This window comes from Salmo salar, chromosome ssa18 (assembly GCF_905237065.1).
Source record: "Salmo salar chromosome ssa18, Ssal_v3.1, whole genome shotgun sequence".
Lineage (NCBI taxonomy): Eukaryota > Metazoa > Chordata > Actinopteri > Salmoniformes > Salmonidae > Salmo > Salmo salar.
Window position 1 is genome coordinate 54,168,744 of NC_059459.1, and position 14,428 is coordinate 54,183,171.

Below are 14,428 nucleotides of genomic sequence, written 5' to 3' on the forward strand. Positions count from 1 at the left end.
CAGCCCTGTAAAACCTCCCATGATACACACATCTCACACAAATGGGTCAAATGGGGACCGTGGCGTTCTCAGTGTACATTGGGACCACTTACACACCATCCTGCAGCCGACAACCACCTCAACATTTCACTCACAGCATCTCCCAGTAGCGTATTACAACCAGGATGAATGGCACACTGATACTCATACAGAACCCCTATTGTTTATCACATGGTAACCATAGAGCTCTTTCATCTGTTCTAAAGACTCTTCCTTCATGGGAGCAGCCATACACTGGGTCGCCAATTCATCTATAAAATTCTACATGAAAAGGAAAAAGTACCTTCGGGGTACTTTGAAACTGCCCATATTTGAGCCTAAATTAAATTCTGTTTTGTTCAGTTAGTACAAATTGGCTCAGAACATTGCTTTGACTTGGATCAAAGCACACCAATGTAAGATGGCATTATTATGTAAACTGGCCAATTACTTTCTAAGCTGTCCCCTGGTTTGTCGAAGTGATAGTCTTTTAGAGTTTATAATGGCTAATTAGGTCAGACTGAATTGGGACATCCTCGTTCCCTTTTCAGAAACATATATCTCATGGATAAAGCTCATTAAACATTTGTAACAGTTTCAGTTCAAACCAAATCAAATTGTATTGGTCACATGGTTAGCAGATGTTAATGCAAGAGTAGCGAAATGCTTGTGCTTCTGGTTCCGACAGTGCAGTAATATCTAACAAGTGATCTAACAATTCCCCAACAACTACCTAATACACACAAATCTAAAAATGGGTGAATGAGATTATGTACATATAAATATATGGATGAGCGATTGCATAGTGGCATAGGCAAGGTGCAATAGATGGTATAAAATACAGTATATACATATGATATGAGTAATGTCAGATATGTAAATTGCCCACCCAATCTACCTACCTCATCCCCATACTGTTTTTATTTTATTTACTTTTCTGCTCTTTTGCACACCAGTATTTCTATTTGCACATCATCATATGCTCATTTATCACTCCAGTGTTAACCTGCTAAATTGTAATTATTCGCTCCTATGGCCTATTTATTGCCTACCTCCTCATGCGATTTGCACACACTGTTTATAGACTTTTTTTTCTCTACTGTGTCATTGACTTGTTTATTGTGTTATTGGCTTGTTAATTGTTTACTCCGTGTGTAACTCTGTGTTGTTGTCTGTGTCACACTGCTTTGCTTTATCTTGGCCAGGTCGCATTTGTAAATGAGAACTTGTTCTCAACTAGCCTACCTGGTTAGATAAAAGGTGAAAAAAATATAGAATAATAATAATAAAGATACGTAAACATTATTAAAATGGCATTATATAAAGTGGCATTGTTTAGTGACTGGTGATCCATTTGTTAAAGTGGCCAGTGATTGGGTCTCCATGTAGGCAGCAGCCTCTCTGAGTTAGTGATTGCTGTTGAGCAGTCTGATGGCCTTGAGATAGAAGCTGTTCTTCAGACTCTCGGTCCCAGCTTTGATGCACCTGTACTGACCTCGCCTTCTGGTTGATAGCGGGGTGAACAGGCAGTGGCTCGGATGGTTGTTGTCTTTGATGATCTTTTTTGCCTTCCTGTGACATTGGGTGCTATAGGTGTCATGGAAGACAGGTAGTTTGGCCCCGGTGATGCGTTGTCCAGACCGTACCACCCTCTGGAGAGCCTTGCGGTTAAGGGCGGAGCAATTGCCGTACCAGGCAGGTGATACAGCCTAACAGGATGCTCTCGATTGTGGATCTGTAAAAGTTAGTCAGGGTTTTGGGTGACAAGCCAAATTTCTTCAGCCTCCTGAGGTTTAAGAGGTGCTGTTGCGCATTCTTCACCACAATGTCTGTGTGGGTGGACCATTTCAGTTTGTCGTTGATGTGTACGCCGAGGAACTTAAATTAAAAAATTTCCTCCACTGCTGTCCCTTCGATGTGGATAGAGAGGTGCGATAGTCCACGATCATCTCCTTTGTTTTGTTGACGTTGAGTGAGAGGTTGTTTTCCTGACACCACACTCCCGAGTGCCCTCACCTCCTCCCTGTAGGCTGTCTCGTCGTTGTTGGTAATCAAGCCAACTACTGTTGTGTCGTCTGCAAACTTGATGATTGATTTGGAGGCGTGCATGGCCACGCAGTCATGGGTGAACAGGGAGTACAGGAGGGGGCTGAGCACACACCCTTGTGGGGCCCCAGTGTTGAGGGTCAGCGAGGTGGAGATGTTGTTTCCTACCTTCGTGGTGAAGGTGGTGAGGGCGGCCCGTCAGAAAGTCCAGAACCAAATTGCACAGGGCGGGGTTGAGGCCCAGGGCCTCCAGTTTGATGATGAGCTTGGAGAGCACTATGGTGTTGAATGCTGAGCTGCACTCAATGAACAGCATTCTTACATAGGTATTCCTCTTGTCCAGATGGGTTACTGCAGTGTGCAGTGTGATGGCGATTGCATCGTCTGTGGACCTGTTAGGGAGGTATGCAAACTGAAGTGGGTCTAGGGTAACAGGTAAGGTGGAGGTGATATGATCCTTGACTAGTCTCTCAAAGCACCATGATGACAGAAGTGAGTGCTACGGGGCGATAGTCATTCAGTTCAGTTATCTTTGCCTTCTTGGGTAGAGGAACAATGGTGGCCATCTTGAAGCATGTGGGGACAGCAGGTTGGGATAGGGAGTGATTGAATATGTCCGTAAACACATCAGCCAGCTGGTCTGTGCATGCTCTGAGGACGCGGCTAGGGATGTCGTCTGGGCCAGCAGCCTTGAGAGGGTTAACACATTTAAATGTTTTACTCACGTCGGCCACAGAGAAGGAGAGGGCACAGTTCTTGTTAGCAGGTCACGACAGTGGCACTGTATTATCCTCAAAGGGTGCAAAGAAGGTGTTTAGCTTATCTGGAAGCAAGACGTCAGTGTACATGACGTGGCTGGTTTTCCTTTTGTAGTCTGATTTCCTGTAGACCCTGCCACATATGTCTCGTGTTTGAGCCGTTGAATTGCAACTCCATTTTGAACCTGTACTGGCATTTTGCTTGTTTGATTACCTTACGGAGGGATTAACTACACTGTTCATATTCCGCCACCTCCCCAGACACCTTTCCATGGTAAAATGCTGCGGTTTGCGCTTTCAGTTTTGCACGAATGCCTCCACACAACCACGGTTCCTGGTTAGGGTAGGTTTTAATAGTCACAGTCGGTACATCTCCAATACATTTCCTTATAAATTCACTCACCAAGTCAGCGTATAGGTCGATGTTATTCTCTTTGGCTGCCCAGAAAATATCCCAGTCCGCGTGATCAAAAAGATCTTGAAGCGTGGATTCCGATTGGTCAGACCAGCGTTGAATGGTTCTAGTCACTGGTACATCCTGTTTGAGTTTCTACCTATAAGACGGTAGGTGCAAGATGGTGTCGTGGTTGGATTTGCCGAAGGGAGGGCGGGGGAGGGCTTTGTATGCATCGCGGAAGTTAGAGTAGCAGTGATCGAGTGTATTACCCCCACGCGTAGTGCAATCAATATGCTGATAGAATTTAGGTAGCCTTGTTCTCAAATTTGCTTTGTTAAGATCCCCAGCTAATATAAATGCAGCCTCAGGATATATGGTTTCCAGTTTACATTGAGTCCAGTGAAGTTCTTTGAGGACTATCTTGGTGTCTGCTTGAGGGGGAATGTACACCGCTGTGAAGTTAACTGACGAGAATTCTCTTGGAAGGTAATATGGCCGGCATTCGATTGTGAGGAATTCTAGGTCGGGTGAGCAGAAGGACTTGAGTTCCTGTATATTGTTATGATTACACCATGAGTCGTTAATCATGAAGCATACCCCCCCCGCCCTTCCTCTTCCCAGAGAGGTGTTTGTCTCTGTCGGCGCAATGCATGGAGAAGCCCGGTGGCTGAACCGATTCCGACAACATATCCCGAGAGATGTCTCTCTGGAAGGCAACCCTTGCTTGAATTTCGTCTACATTGTTGTCAAGAGACTGGCGAGTAGTATACATTGGCGAGTAGTATACTCGGGAGCGGTGGGTGATGTGCATGTCTACGGAGCCTGACCAGGAGGCCGCTCCGTCTACCCCTTCTGCGGCGCCATTGTTTTGGGTCGGCTTCTGGGATTAGATCCATTGTCCTGGGTGGTGATCCAAACAGAGGATCCGCTTCGGGAAAGTCGTATTCCTGGTCGTAATGTTGGTAAGTTGACGTCGCTCTTATATCCAATAGTTCTTCCTGGCTGTATGTAATAAGACTTAAGATTTCCTGGGGTAACAATGTAATAAATAATACATTAAAAGGCATCTCTGTCGGTGCCATCTTTAGCATCTTCAGTTGGACTTAATTTTAATCCACAAGTGTTTCTGAAATCCCTGGAAAAGAATTGGCTGGAAAAGCTGGACTTTTGGAGAAAGTTACCGGAATTTTGAAACCCTAGTATTGAGAGAGCGCAAACTGAAAGGAGCAGGGAGGTGTGTCGGTACCTGTACATGGTCTCTGCCTCGACGTCTCCAAACCAGACCCTCAGGTTTGGAGTGAAGTTCTGTCCCGTCAGCTCCAGCATGGCCACATCCCCACCACCGTTTAGCTTCACAAACACACAAATACAACAAGTCTAAATGTTTATGTCTTGTTGGCGGAGGAAAAGATGGAGATGGAATGGCGTAAAGGGTCTAAAGGACGTGTGTGTACAAATATTTTTGGAGCACTGCGAGAGGAACAAATAGTTGTTTATGATAGGAATGGAGTGCGTGTGTGCATCCGTGTGTTCGTCTGTCTGTCTATATGTGTGTGTGTCCCTTTCTAACCTGTAAACTCTCGACCACAGGCACGGGGGTGACAGGCGAGTGGACGGGGCCCATGCCCTCGTAGAAGGTGTACTCAGCCTTGTCCGTGCTGATGATTGTCCAGGACGCTCCGTCGTTGATCATCTCTTTGTTTGGTTCCTTTGGGCATGGAGTGGCCTGCGGGGAGGCAGACACACACACATACACGTCAAATGGAGCCAGTAGCGGTTGCTCGTCAGATGTAGATATAGATAGGTAAATGAATATAGATGTGGTTATGACCGTCGCTGTATCCTGGTTAAGTTGTTGTTTCTATGGTGATCTCTGATGTAGAGTTAGATTGAGAGAGAACACCTAAGCGAGGGACCTATTACGTGTCACCTTAACATTATATTAACTCAGTTAGAGGATAAGGATCACTCCAAATCGGTCATCTCCCTGAGATGGAATCACAAGGCAATAAAAATCTCTTAGAAAAACAAAGGCTGTGACCTATTCGAGCAAAGGGGACCAGCACAGAGCACCGACAAGCTTTGTCCTCCATTTTAAGGTGGGATCTGATTAACAATGTTCAATTTGAAGATTGCAAATCGGTCATTATCGTAGAAATTAACTAAATGGTCACTATCCAGGAAGACGTTTCCTAAAAAGGTCATTCTGATTGGTAACAGCAAGTGGTGTGGTCAAATTATGGCAAATGGTAGTGTGTAGTTTGAGTAGAAGGTTGCGACTAAATTGAGTTGGAAGTTGCATTGGGAGGAAGTGTCTCACTCACTTGAAACTGGATGATCCTCTCTTGGGAAAGGCACAGGTACATGCGCTCTGTGTCCTTCAGGTAGAAGGCACACTTGTGGAGCTGGGAGACGGGGTCGTCTGCATCCAGCAGGGCCGTCTGCTTGTCCACTTTACGGATGATCTGACCCACACAGAGAGGATGGTGTTTAGTTGTCAGAGCAGCAGCGTACAAATCACGTCAAGACATTAACTGGCAACTTTAATTAATGTGTGTGTGTGTGTGTGTGTCAGTAATAACGACAGAGAGATCATTTGACATGCATAAAGACAAAATATATCAAATACAACAACAAAAAATAGTTATGTGAGAAGAATTGAAAGAGGTGAGGGGTGAGAAACAAAAGTAAAAGTGGTGGGTAGTACCAGTCGTGGCAGGGCCATCCCGGTGACAGAGCAGACCAGTTTGACCGTCTGTCCGTAGTGGATATAGCCATCTCTCACAGTGAACTCCTCTCCTTCGGACTCCTCGTCATCCACTGGGAAACACAACACATGAGATACGGTCACACAACAATTAATTCAGGCTACAGTAAATGTATGTGTGGTTAGTGTGTATATGAGAAAGCGTATAGGATTGATTAAGAATTGAGTGTGTGTGCGAGAAATGTGAGTATACATGTACGAGCGTGTGTTGGTGCGCATGCTTGCGTGTGTGTATGAGACTCACACAGGTGGATGTAGAAGGCACCCCATTGCTGGGAGCTGGCATGAAAGTTTCCCCCCTCCACATGTAGGTAGCGCGTGCTGACCGTCTGGGACCGCAACCGGTTGAACAGGGCCACCTTGGTCCCCGATGCAATACACACTGCAGTAGGAGAGACACACAGAGAGAGAGATAAAGAGACCACACTAAAACGTATCAACCCCCAAAACATGTCCCCATCACCGCAAGATGAGATTACCGGGCGATAAGTAGTGTGATTAGAGGGTAGAGAACGGAACGCAAAACAAACACTACAGGTATTTGACAATATTGAACATTGGGTCATTTTCATGCCTCGGTTGTCATCCGTTTTTTTGTTGTTGATGTAGCGCCCTCTGAAGAGCAATAACGGCATTGTGAAGGGTAGAGATCAGCATTGGTTAGAGTACTTCAAAAGATGCCTCCTTCCTTCCTCCCTCCCTTCCTTCCTTCCTTGACGTAATCACTAATGTACAATGATAAGATAGGTGAAATTGAGGGTTCCAATATACATCTTTCACTAACAGAGTCATGTTCGATTAATGGTAACCTCAATGAGGGGAGGAGGGAAGGATGCCTTTTCAAAGCATTTGAGCAGGGCCTTACGAGTGATATTGACATGTAGATTGTGTTTGTAAAGCAGACCTGCGTATTTGATTATTTGTTATTTAAATACGTATTACCGGCATATGAGTATTTTTAAATTATGTTGTTTCTCGAATTTTATTTGAAAGTATTTTCTAATAATTTCCTATATATAGCCTATTATTTGAAACTACACTGAACAGAAATATAAACGCAACATGTAAAGTGTTGGTCCCATGTTTCATGAGATAAAATAAAATAAATCCCAGAAATGTTTCACACTCTGAAGAAGATTATTTCTCTCAAATTTTGTGCACAAATTTGTTTATGTCCCTGTTCGTGAGCATTTCTCCTTTGCAAAGATAATCCATCCATCTGACAGGTATGGCATATCAATTAGCTGATTAAACAGCATGATCATTACACAACACAATCCCACAGATGTCTCAAGTTTTGAGGGAGCGTGCAATTGGCAAGCTAACTCCAGAGCTGATGCCAGAGAATTTAAATGTTAATTTCTCCACCATAAACTGCCTCCAACGTTGTTTTAGAGAATTTGGCAGTACGTCCAACCGGCCTCACAACCGCAGACCACATGTAACCATGCCAGCCCAGGACCTCCACATCCGGCTTCTTCACCTTTGGGATCATCTGAGTGGTGGTGGGGGGGTGCTGAGGAGTATTTATATCTGTAATAAAGCACTTTTGTGGGGAGAAAATAATTCAGATTGGCCTGGCCTGCCTCCCCAGTGGGTGGGCCTTGCTGCCAAGTATGTGGACCTATGCCCTCCCAGGCCCACCCATGGCTGTACCCCTGCCCAGTCATGTGAAATCCATAGATTAGGGCCTAATTTATTTATTTCAGTGGACTAAATTCCTTACATGAACTATAACTCAGTAAAATCTTTGAAATTGTTGCGTTTATATTTTTGTTCAGTATATTTACAAATACTTATTTCTAAACGCACTATTTCAAATTCCAAACAGACCTGGGTTCAAATGCATGGGAGTATTTCAATATGTGTATTTGATAATACACTTGTCTGTGTATTTGATTATTTTCAAATAAATGCCAATACTTTCCAAGCGTATTTCCAAATACGTTCCAATATACATGTTTCCAAAGAAACGTCTTTGAAAGTCATTTAAATACTCTAAATAGTATTTGAACCCAGGTCTGGTTCATAAAGTGTAGTGTGTGTGTGCGCGTCCGCCTGTGTGTTGTGTGTGACTCACGATCTGCGTTCTTCAGGGACTGCTTCTTTTTGGAGGGCTTGGAGATTACTTTGATTCTCTTGCTGAGGAAGACGCCGATGTCTGTGCTGTTGCCGTAAAACATCTTGACGGACAGCATGAAGTGCTTTCTCTTGTCGGAGTCTGATATGTACAAGGTTTTGGCTGTGCAATAGTTCTGAGGTGGAGGGATGGAGAGGGAGTAGAAAGATGGGCTTATTTAGGAATGGCAGGTACCGGTTAGTATTTGCTTTGGTGTGTGTGTGTGTGTGTGTGTGTGTGATTAAGCAACGGTTGTCAGATAGTGTGAGGCACTGTTTTGAGCGTGTGTCTATATGAGTGTGTGTGTGACAGAGATATTATTTGTCATTATTATGAAATAATTATAGACAGAAGGTGAGAAACAAAGAGTAATAGTGTAGTGTGTGTGAGCATGTGAACAAGAGAGTGAGGGGGTGAAGGTTGAGAGGAAGAAAGTGAGAGAGTAAAAGTGAAGGAAAGAAGTGTGTGTGTACCCTACCTTTCCCTCTAGATTGAGTTGCTGCATCTCTTGGTCAGAGTTTCCTATCCCTATGAAGGCACAGGGCTGAGACTCCTGTTCCGAGCAGCCGTCCCTCTCCATTTGCTCCTTCTTTTTCTTCCAGCCAGAGCCCATCAGGTACACACACGGGGGAGGACAGAAGAACCTGCACGCACACACACACAATGCCATCAGTATAACTGAACTACACACCAAATTATTAATATGATGACTTTACGCAGACATAACGGAAAATAACAGCCTAGACATTTGTTCATGTTTCACTTTCTGCCACTAGATGGCGCTGTGGTATCAAAATACAGTGGCAGTCATTGCAATGGGAATGAAGTGTCAGTCGATTTCTTTGTGTGACAGACAACTTGGCAAAACATCTACTTAAATCCTGTAAAACTTTGTTTAATTTAAGGGGGGGATGAAATGTTATTACAATAACCCATTTGGCGAGCTGTAATCTGACAAGAACTTGCATTTTAGCCAGTACCTCAGCCTATCAGCGAGACAGGTCAGGAGAACAATGGAGATGCCAAAAACAACACATTTACTAGTTTGCTATTGAATTGAATTCCTTTTGGGTAACAGACATATACAACAAAATGTACAATGTGGACCCAGTGGATATCACTTGAAAGTAGGGCTAGGGGGCAGTATTTGCACGGCTGGATATTTTTTTTTTACCCGATTTAATCTGGTTACTAATCCTACCCAGTAACTAGAATATGCATATACTTATTATATATGGATAGAAAACACTCTAAAGTTTCTAAAACTGTTTGAATGGTGTCTGTGAGTATAACAGAACTCATTTGGCAGGCAAAACCCTGAGACATTTTCTGACAGGAAGTGGATACCTGATGTGTTGTATTACCTTTAAACCTATCCCATTGAAAAACACAGGGGCTGAGGAATATTTTGGCACTTCCTATTGCTTCCACTAGATGTCACCAGCCTTTACAAAGTGTTTTGAGTCTTCTGGAGGGAGATCTGACCGAACAAGAGCCATGGAACGATGATGGCCCATTAGACACCTGGCGCGCGAGTTCATGTTGGGTACCCTCGTTCCAATACGTTATAAAAGAGTATGCATTCGTCCACCTTGAATATTATTCATGTTCTGGTTAAAAAAAGCCCTAATGATTTATGCTATACAACGTTTGACATGTTTGAACGAACGTAAATATATTTTTTTCCCCTCGTTCATGACGAGAAGTCCGGCTGGCTTAGATCATGTGCTAACAAGACGGAGATTTTTGGACATAAATGATGAGCTTTTTTGAACAAAACTACATTCGTTATGGACCTGTGATACCTGGAAGTGACATCTGATGAAGAGAATCAAAGGTAATGGATTATTTACATAGTATTTTCGATTTTAGATCTCCCCAACATGACGTCTAGTCTGTATCGCAACGCGTATTTTTCTGGGCGCAGTGCTCAGATTATTGCAAAGTGTGATTTCCCAGTAAGGTTATTTTTAAATCTGGCAAGTTGATTGCGTTCAAGAGATGTAAATCTATAATTCTTTAAATGACAATATAATATTTTACCAATGTTTTCAAATTTTAATTATTTAATTTGTGGTGTTGACTTGACTGCCGGTTATTGGAGGGAAACGATTTCCTCAACATCAATGCCATAGTAAAACGCTGTTTTTGGATATAAATATGAACTTGATAGAACTAAAAATGCATGCATTGTCTAACATAATGTCCTAGGAGTGTCATCTGATGGAGATTGTAAAAGGTTAGTGCATCATTTTAGCTGGTTTTATGGTTTTGGTGACCCTGTCTTTGAATTGACAAAACATTACACACAACTCTTGTAAATGTACTGTCCTAACATACTCTAAATTTATGCTTTCGCCGTAAAACCTTTTTGAAATCGTAAAACGTGGTTAGATTAAGGAGATGTTTATCTTTCAAAGGGTGTAAAATAGTTGTATGTTTGAAAAATTGGAATTTTGACATTTATTTGGATTCAAATTTGCCGCTCTTGAAATGCACCTGCTGTTGATGGAGTGCACCACGGGTGGGACGCTAGCATAGAGGTTAATTACAACGCTTGTTTTCAAAGTGGTCCTCGATGGCATCTTATAAGTCATGTCACTTTAGAAAGAAATTATAATAAATTCACCTAATTTTTTTAAGAAATCCCCCACACCTAGTTTAGATGACTCTTCAACCAAACCAAAGTGCTTTATTTGTTGTAGCTGGTGAGGAAAAGAGGAAAGTCGGTCAGCCTATGTTGCTCTCGATATGACTTTGTCAAATGAGACTGTGTGTCTAGTCTGATGAGGTGAGTGACACATAACACGAGTCTGTGTGAGAGTGATGTCTACTTTCACCTCCTACAATAGAGAAGAGATAAAGAGATGGAGCTTTCTGAGGAAAACCCCTGTGAATACAAAAGAGCACGCAAATACACACACGCAACTCCTTCATGCTCAGAGCTCCTTTGTGTATCAACACACACAGACTGTAAAACACACACACACACACACACACACACACACACACACACACACACACAGCTATGCCATGTATTGGACAGGTGTTCCTTACACAGAGGGACACACACACCCAGAGAGCTGACCCAAACATACGTTGGTCTGTTTAGAATCAAACCCTAACTCACAAGTGTGTGTGTGACTATATGATTGTGTACCAGTGATTATCTATGCAACACCAGCATACACTTCTCATGTTGGAAGTTGGACCTGTTCCAGTGAGCGAACCATAGGGACTAAACACAGACTAAACAGATACATTACAGTAGAGTTAAACTGTAGAGAGACTAAGTAAATGACTCCAATAGTTAATGAATAAGTGGTAGACGAGGGGAATGGGGCCTGTATAAAATGTTCTGTATATTAGGCTTTGTGACTGATTATGAAAACTAGAATGACTGGATATCTAATGTATCCCTGGGTGCATTGCTACAACGGGTCAGACCACAAAATGTGCCTCTCTCACATCTTGACCCCGGGGCCCCAGTCAGTGTAACTTTAACCAGAGAGAAGCACGGAGAGCGGAGGAATTCCTCTATTTAACACACACACACACACACACACACACACCTGCTCCTCCTCTCTCGTGCTCCAAACCTCGGAGGTGCCACAGTGTTGGCTGAGAGCTCCTGATTTACTAAGAGATAGTCCTGTTGTAATGGCAGCCAGGGCTCTAACCCTTTCAGTCTGTCTAACTCCCTATATTTATTTACTTCACCCAGGATGACCATATTAAGTACAGCTGAATTACTCTCTACACACACACACCACCATTCTAACCCAACCTACAACGACTAGGCAAAATCTTACCCACTTCTCCCAATTCATTACCCTTTACTTACCTCAGTGTGCTCCGCAACCCTTTAACCCTACGTGTCTGGGGGCATGAATGTGCCCTACCTGCCTAACCTTACCATCTACACTTTAACCTCCTATTCCCTACACCCCTAACCCCTGTGTCTCTATGGCCTTCACCTGAATGTGCCCTGCAGAGAACTTAACTGCTCACTTCCCCGTCTGACCCACGGTGGGAAATGGAAAGCCGGAGAGGCCAAAACACCAACGTCACACACAGACACATTGGAATGTGGCTTTGCTTTTTTCTCTACTGCCTTTTAGTCCATACTATTAACCCACAAACTAAATTGAAACCGGGAACTCTTCAACATGCCTTTCTAGGTATGGAATGTGTGAGGTATGTGGGAAATCGGGAGAGTATGGAAAGCGGTGTGTTGGCTAAGTGGTGGTCGGTTACCTTTTTTCATTGCCATAAGATTTCTGTGCAACTTTCGCATGCAGGATCAGGACAGTTTGGTCTCCTCGCTCCTTCAGGTAATTCCGCATCGCTTCCCTGAGAGGAGAAGCGAGAGAAAGAGAGGGGAGGAGAGAGAAAGAGAGGGATGGAAAGAAAGGAGAGAGAAAGAGGTTTGTTCTTCATCCATTCACATTAAAAGTTATAGATGACAGAAGCGACAAAGATGAAATAGATGAGACTAAAAAACTGGAACATGTGAAAACTTGGGGTCACTAAAACTAACACCTGAAACATAGAGAGGTAGGAACATGAGATGAGGAGGAAAAGCATACAAGTTCCACTTTGATTAGCCAATTCTCTGGTGTGCTGAAGAATATGTTGCTTACACACACACACACACACACACACACACACACGTTTGGGCAAAAAGCTATGTTCTCTCCAGCTGGGCTGAGTTGGGGGCGGGAGGGGGGAGGCACAGAGGGATAGTGCTTAATGAGGGGGAAGGAGAGGAGAGAGAGAGAGAAAGAGAGAGGAGAGGGGAAAAGAAAAAACACCAAAGCCCTGAGCTCACCACCAAAGAATCCACATCTTGTGTCAAAATGTTGCAAGGTCCGTGCTCCAATTACTTTTGTCAACTAAGCAAAAACATTCTCATGCCGGCCCCCCACACACACAAAAAAAAGAAAAAGTTCAATATTTTTGGAATGTTAAGTCCTTACATTAACCCCGCAATCGCAATAATCCCACCCCCTGTGTGTGAGAGCTTGCTCAACATAGCGGCAAAATTTTGTGACAAGAGTGGGTGTGTGTGTATTAGCTGAGAAGCACACAGCTAAAAGAACGACCCCATTTGCACAGATGTCAGTGACACCTGACATGCCCGGGTGCTCCGTGGGCCCAGGGACACAGAGAGGGACACACACACAAACACACCGCTGAAGACTCTTACCCAGAGCAATTTACAGTTAGTGCATTCATCTAAAGATAGCTAGGTGGGTCAACCACATATCACAGTAAGTACATTCTTCCCCAATAAAGTCAGTGCTAGTAAGGAGGGAAGAAAGTCCATAGCGAGTATTAAATTGCCCTGCCCCTTAATCCTGGTTGATGTGTCAACAATCATCTGCAAGTTATGAGCAGTCAGCAGTCCACACACCAAGTAGGCTACTGGGAAAACAGGCAGCACTTAAAGTAGACGGCCCTCGCTAACAAAAAGACAGTACCAGACAACAACAGATTAGGTCAAAAAATATACTTATCACTACTGGAGATATCAGGAGTCCTCTAGCTACAGAATGAAGCCTTTGTTATGGAAAGCAAAGGGCCCCATTGAGACACGAGAGAGGGAGGGAGCGAAGGAGGGAGGGAGGGATGGAGAGGAATGGAGGGAGGGATGGATGGAGAGAGGGAAGGAGGGGGTGGAACCACAGGTTACTGCACTTCACGAACCTGTAGTGGAAAGGGCTAGGCCAGAGAGAGGGATAGAAAGGAGAGAAAGAGGTTCAGAGAGAGAACATAGTCCAAACCAAAGCCAAGTCTAAATCCAGCAGTATTTGATTCAAATGATTTTCCTTTCTTTTAATGAGTTCAAAATAGATACTACTCATCAGCGCCTATAATCATCTGATGCTATGGTGATCCCCTTCACTGATATTTCTAGACTGGGCATTGGGCGTGCCCTCACACACATACACACACTTCCTGACCCCTGGCCCACCCTGGAGCCCACAGCCCTGACTGATTACAGAGGAACACGCTCACTCAGTGCCCCACATGATGATGTCATGCTTACAGTAGGGATGTAACGATTCACTGATACGCACCGGTCCCTGTTTAGGATGCAAATGCGTCGGTCCGTGGGACCCCAAACCAATCCAAATGTAGCATGCATGATCGGTTATTAAAATCGATTAAAACATTACAAATCGGCGGTTCACTCAAATGTTTTGCACATATTACTTTCAATCTACCTTCCGAAAATACTTAAACATTTTGTGACAACTGATGCGTCCTCTCCTTCAGTGTCGAACTAAGCATGTAACTGTGTTTCACTGATCAACAAG

The 14,428-nt window shown here is 43.7% G+C and overlaps 1 protein-coding gene across 2 annotated transcripts in view; it reads right to left on the bottom strand.

Moving 5' to 3' along the window:
- Positions 1–14,428, bottom strand: part of LOC106577485 (recombining binding protein suppressor of hairless) — a 96,239-nt gene that overhangs the window by 5,071 nt on the left and 76,740 nt on the right. Inside the window, exons 3-10 of one of the 2 annotated variants that reach the window (XM_014155513.2) lie at positions 12,363–12,458; positions 8,584–8,749; positions 8,067–8,241; positions 6,231–6,368; positions 5,927–6,039; positions 5,544–5,684; positions 4,790–4,945; positions 4,466–4,569 (exon numbers count right to left, since the gene is read on the bottom strand). In XM_014155513.2, coding sequence (XP_014010988.1) covers positions 4,466–4,569; positions 4,790–4,945; positions 5,544–5,684; positions 5,927–6,039; positions 6,231–6,368; positions 8,067–8,241; positions 8,584–8,749; positions 12,363–12,458 — 1,089 coding nt within the window. Of the gene's footprint in view, positions 1–4,465; positions 4,570–4,789; positions 4,946–5,543; positions 5,685–5,926; positions 6,040–6,230; positions 6,372–8,066; positions 8,242–8,583; positions 8,750–12,362; positions 12,459–14,428 lie in introns of both variants that reach the window. The other variant, XM_014155512.2, reaches the window with a different exon arrangement.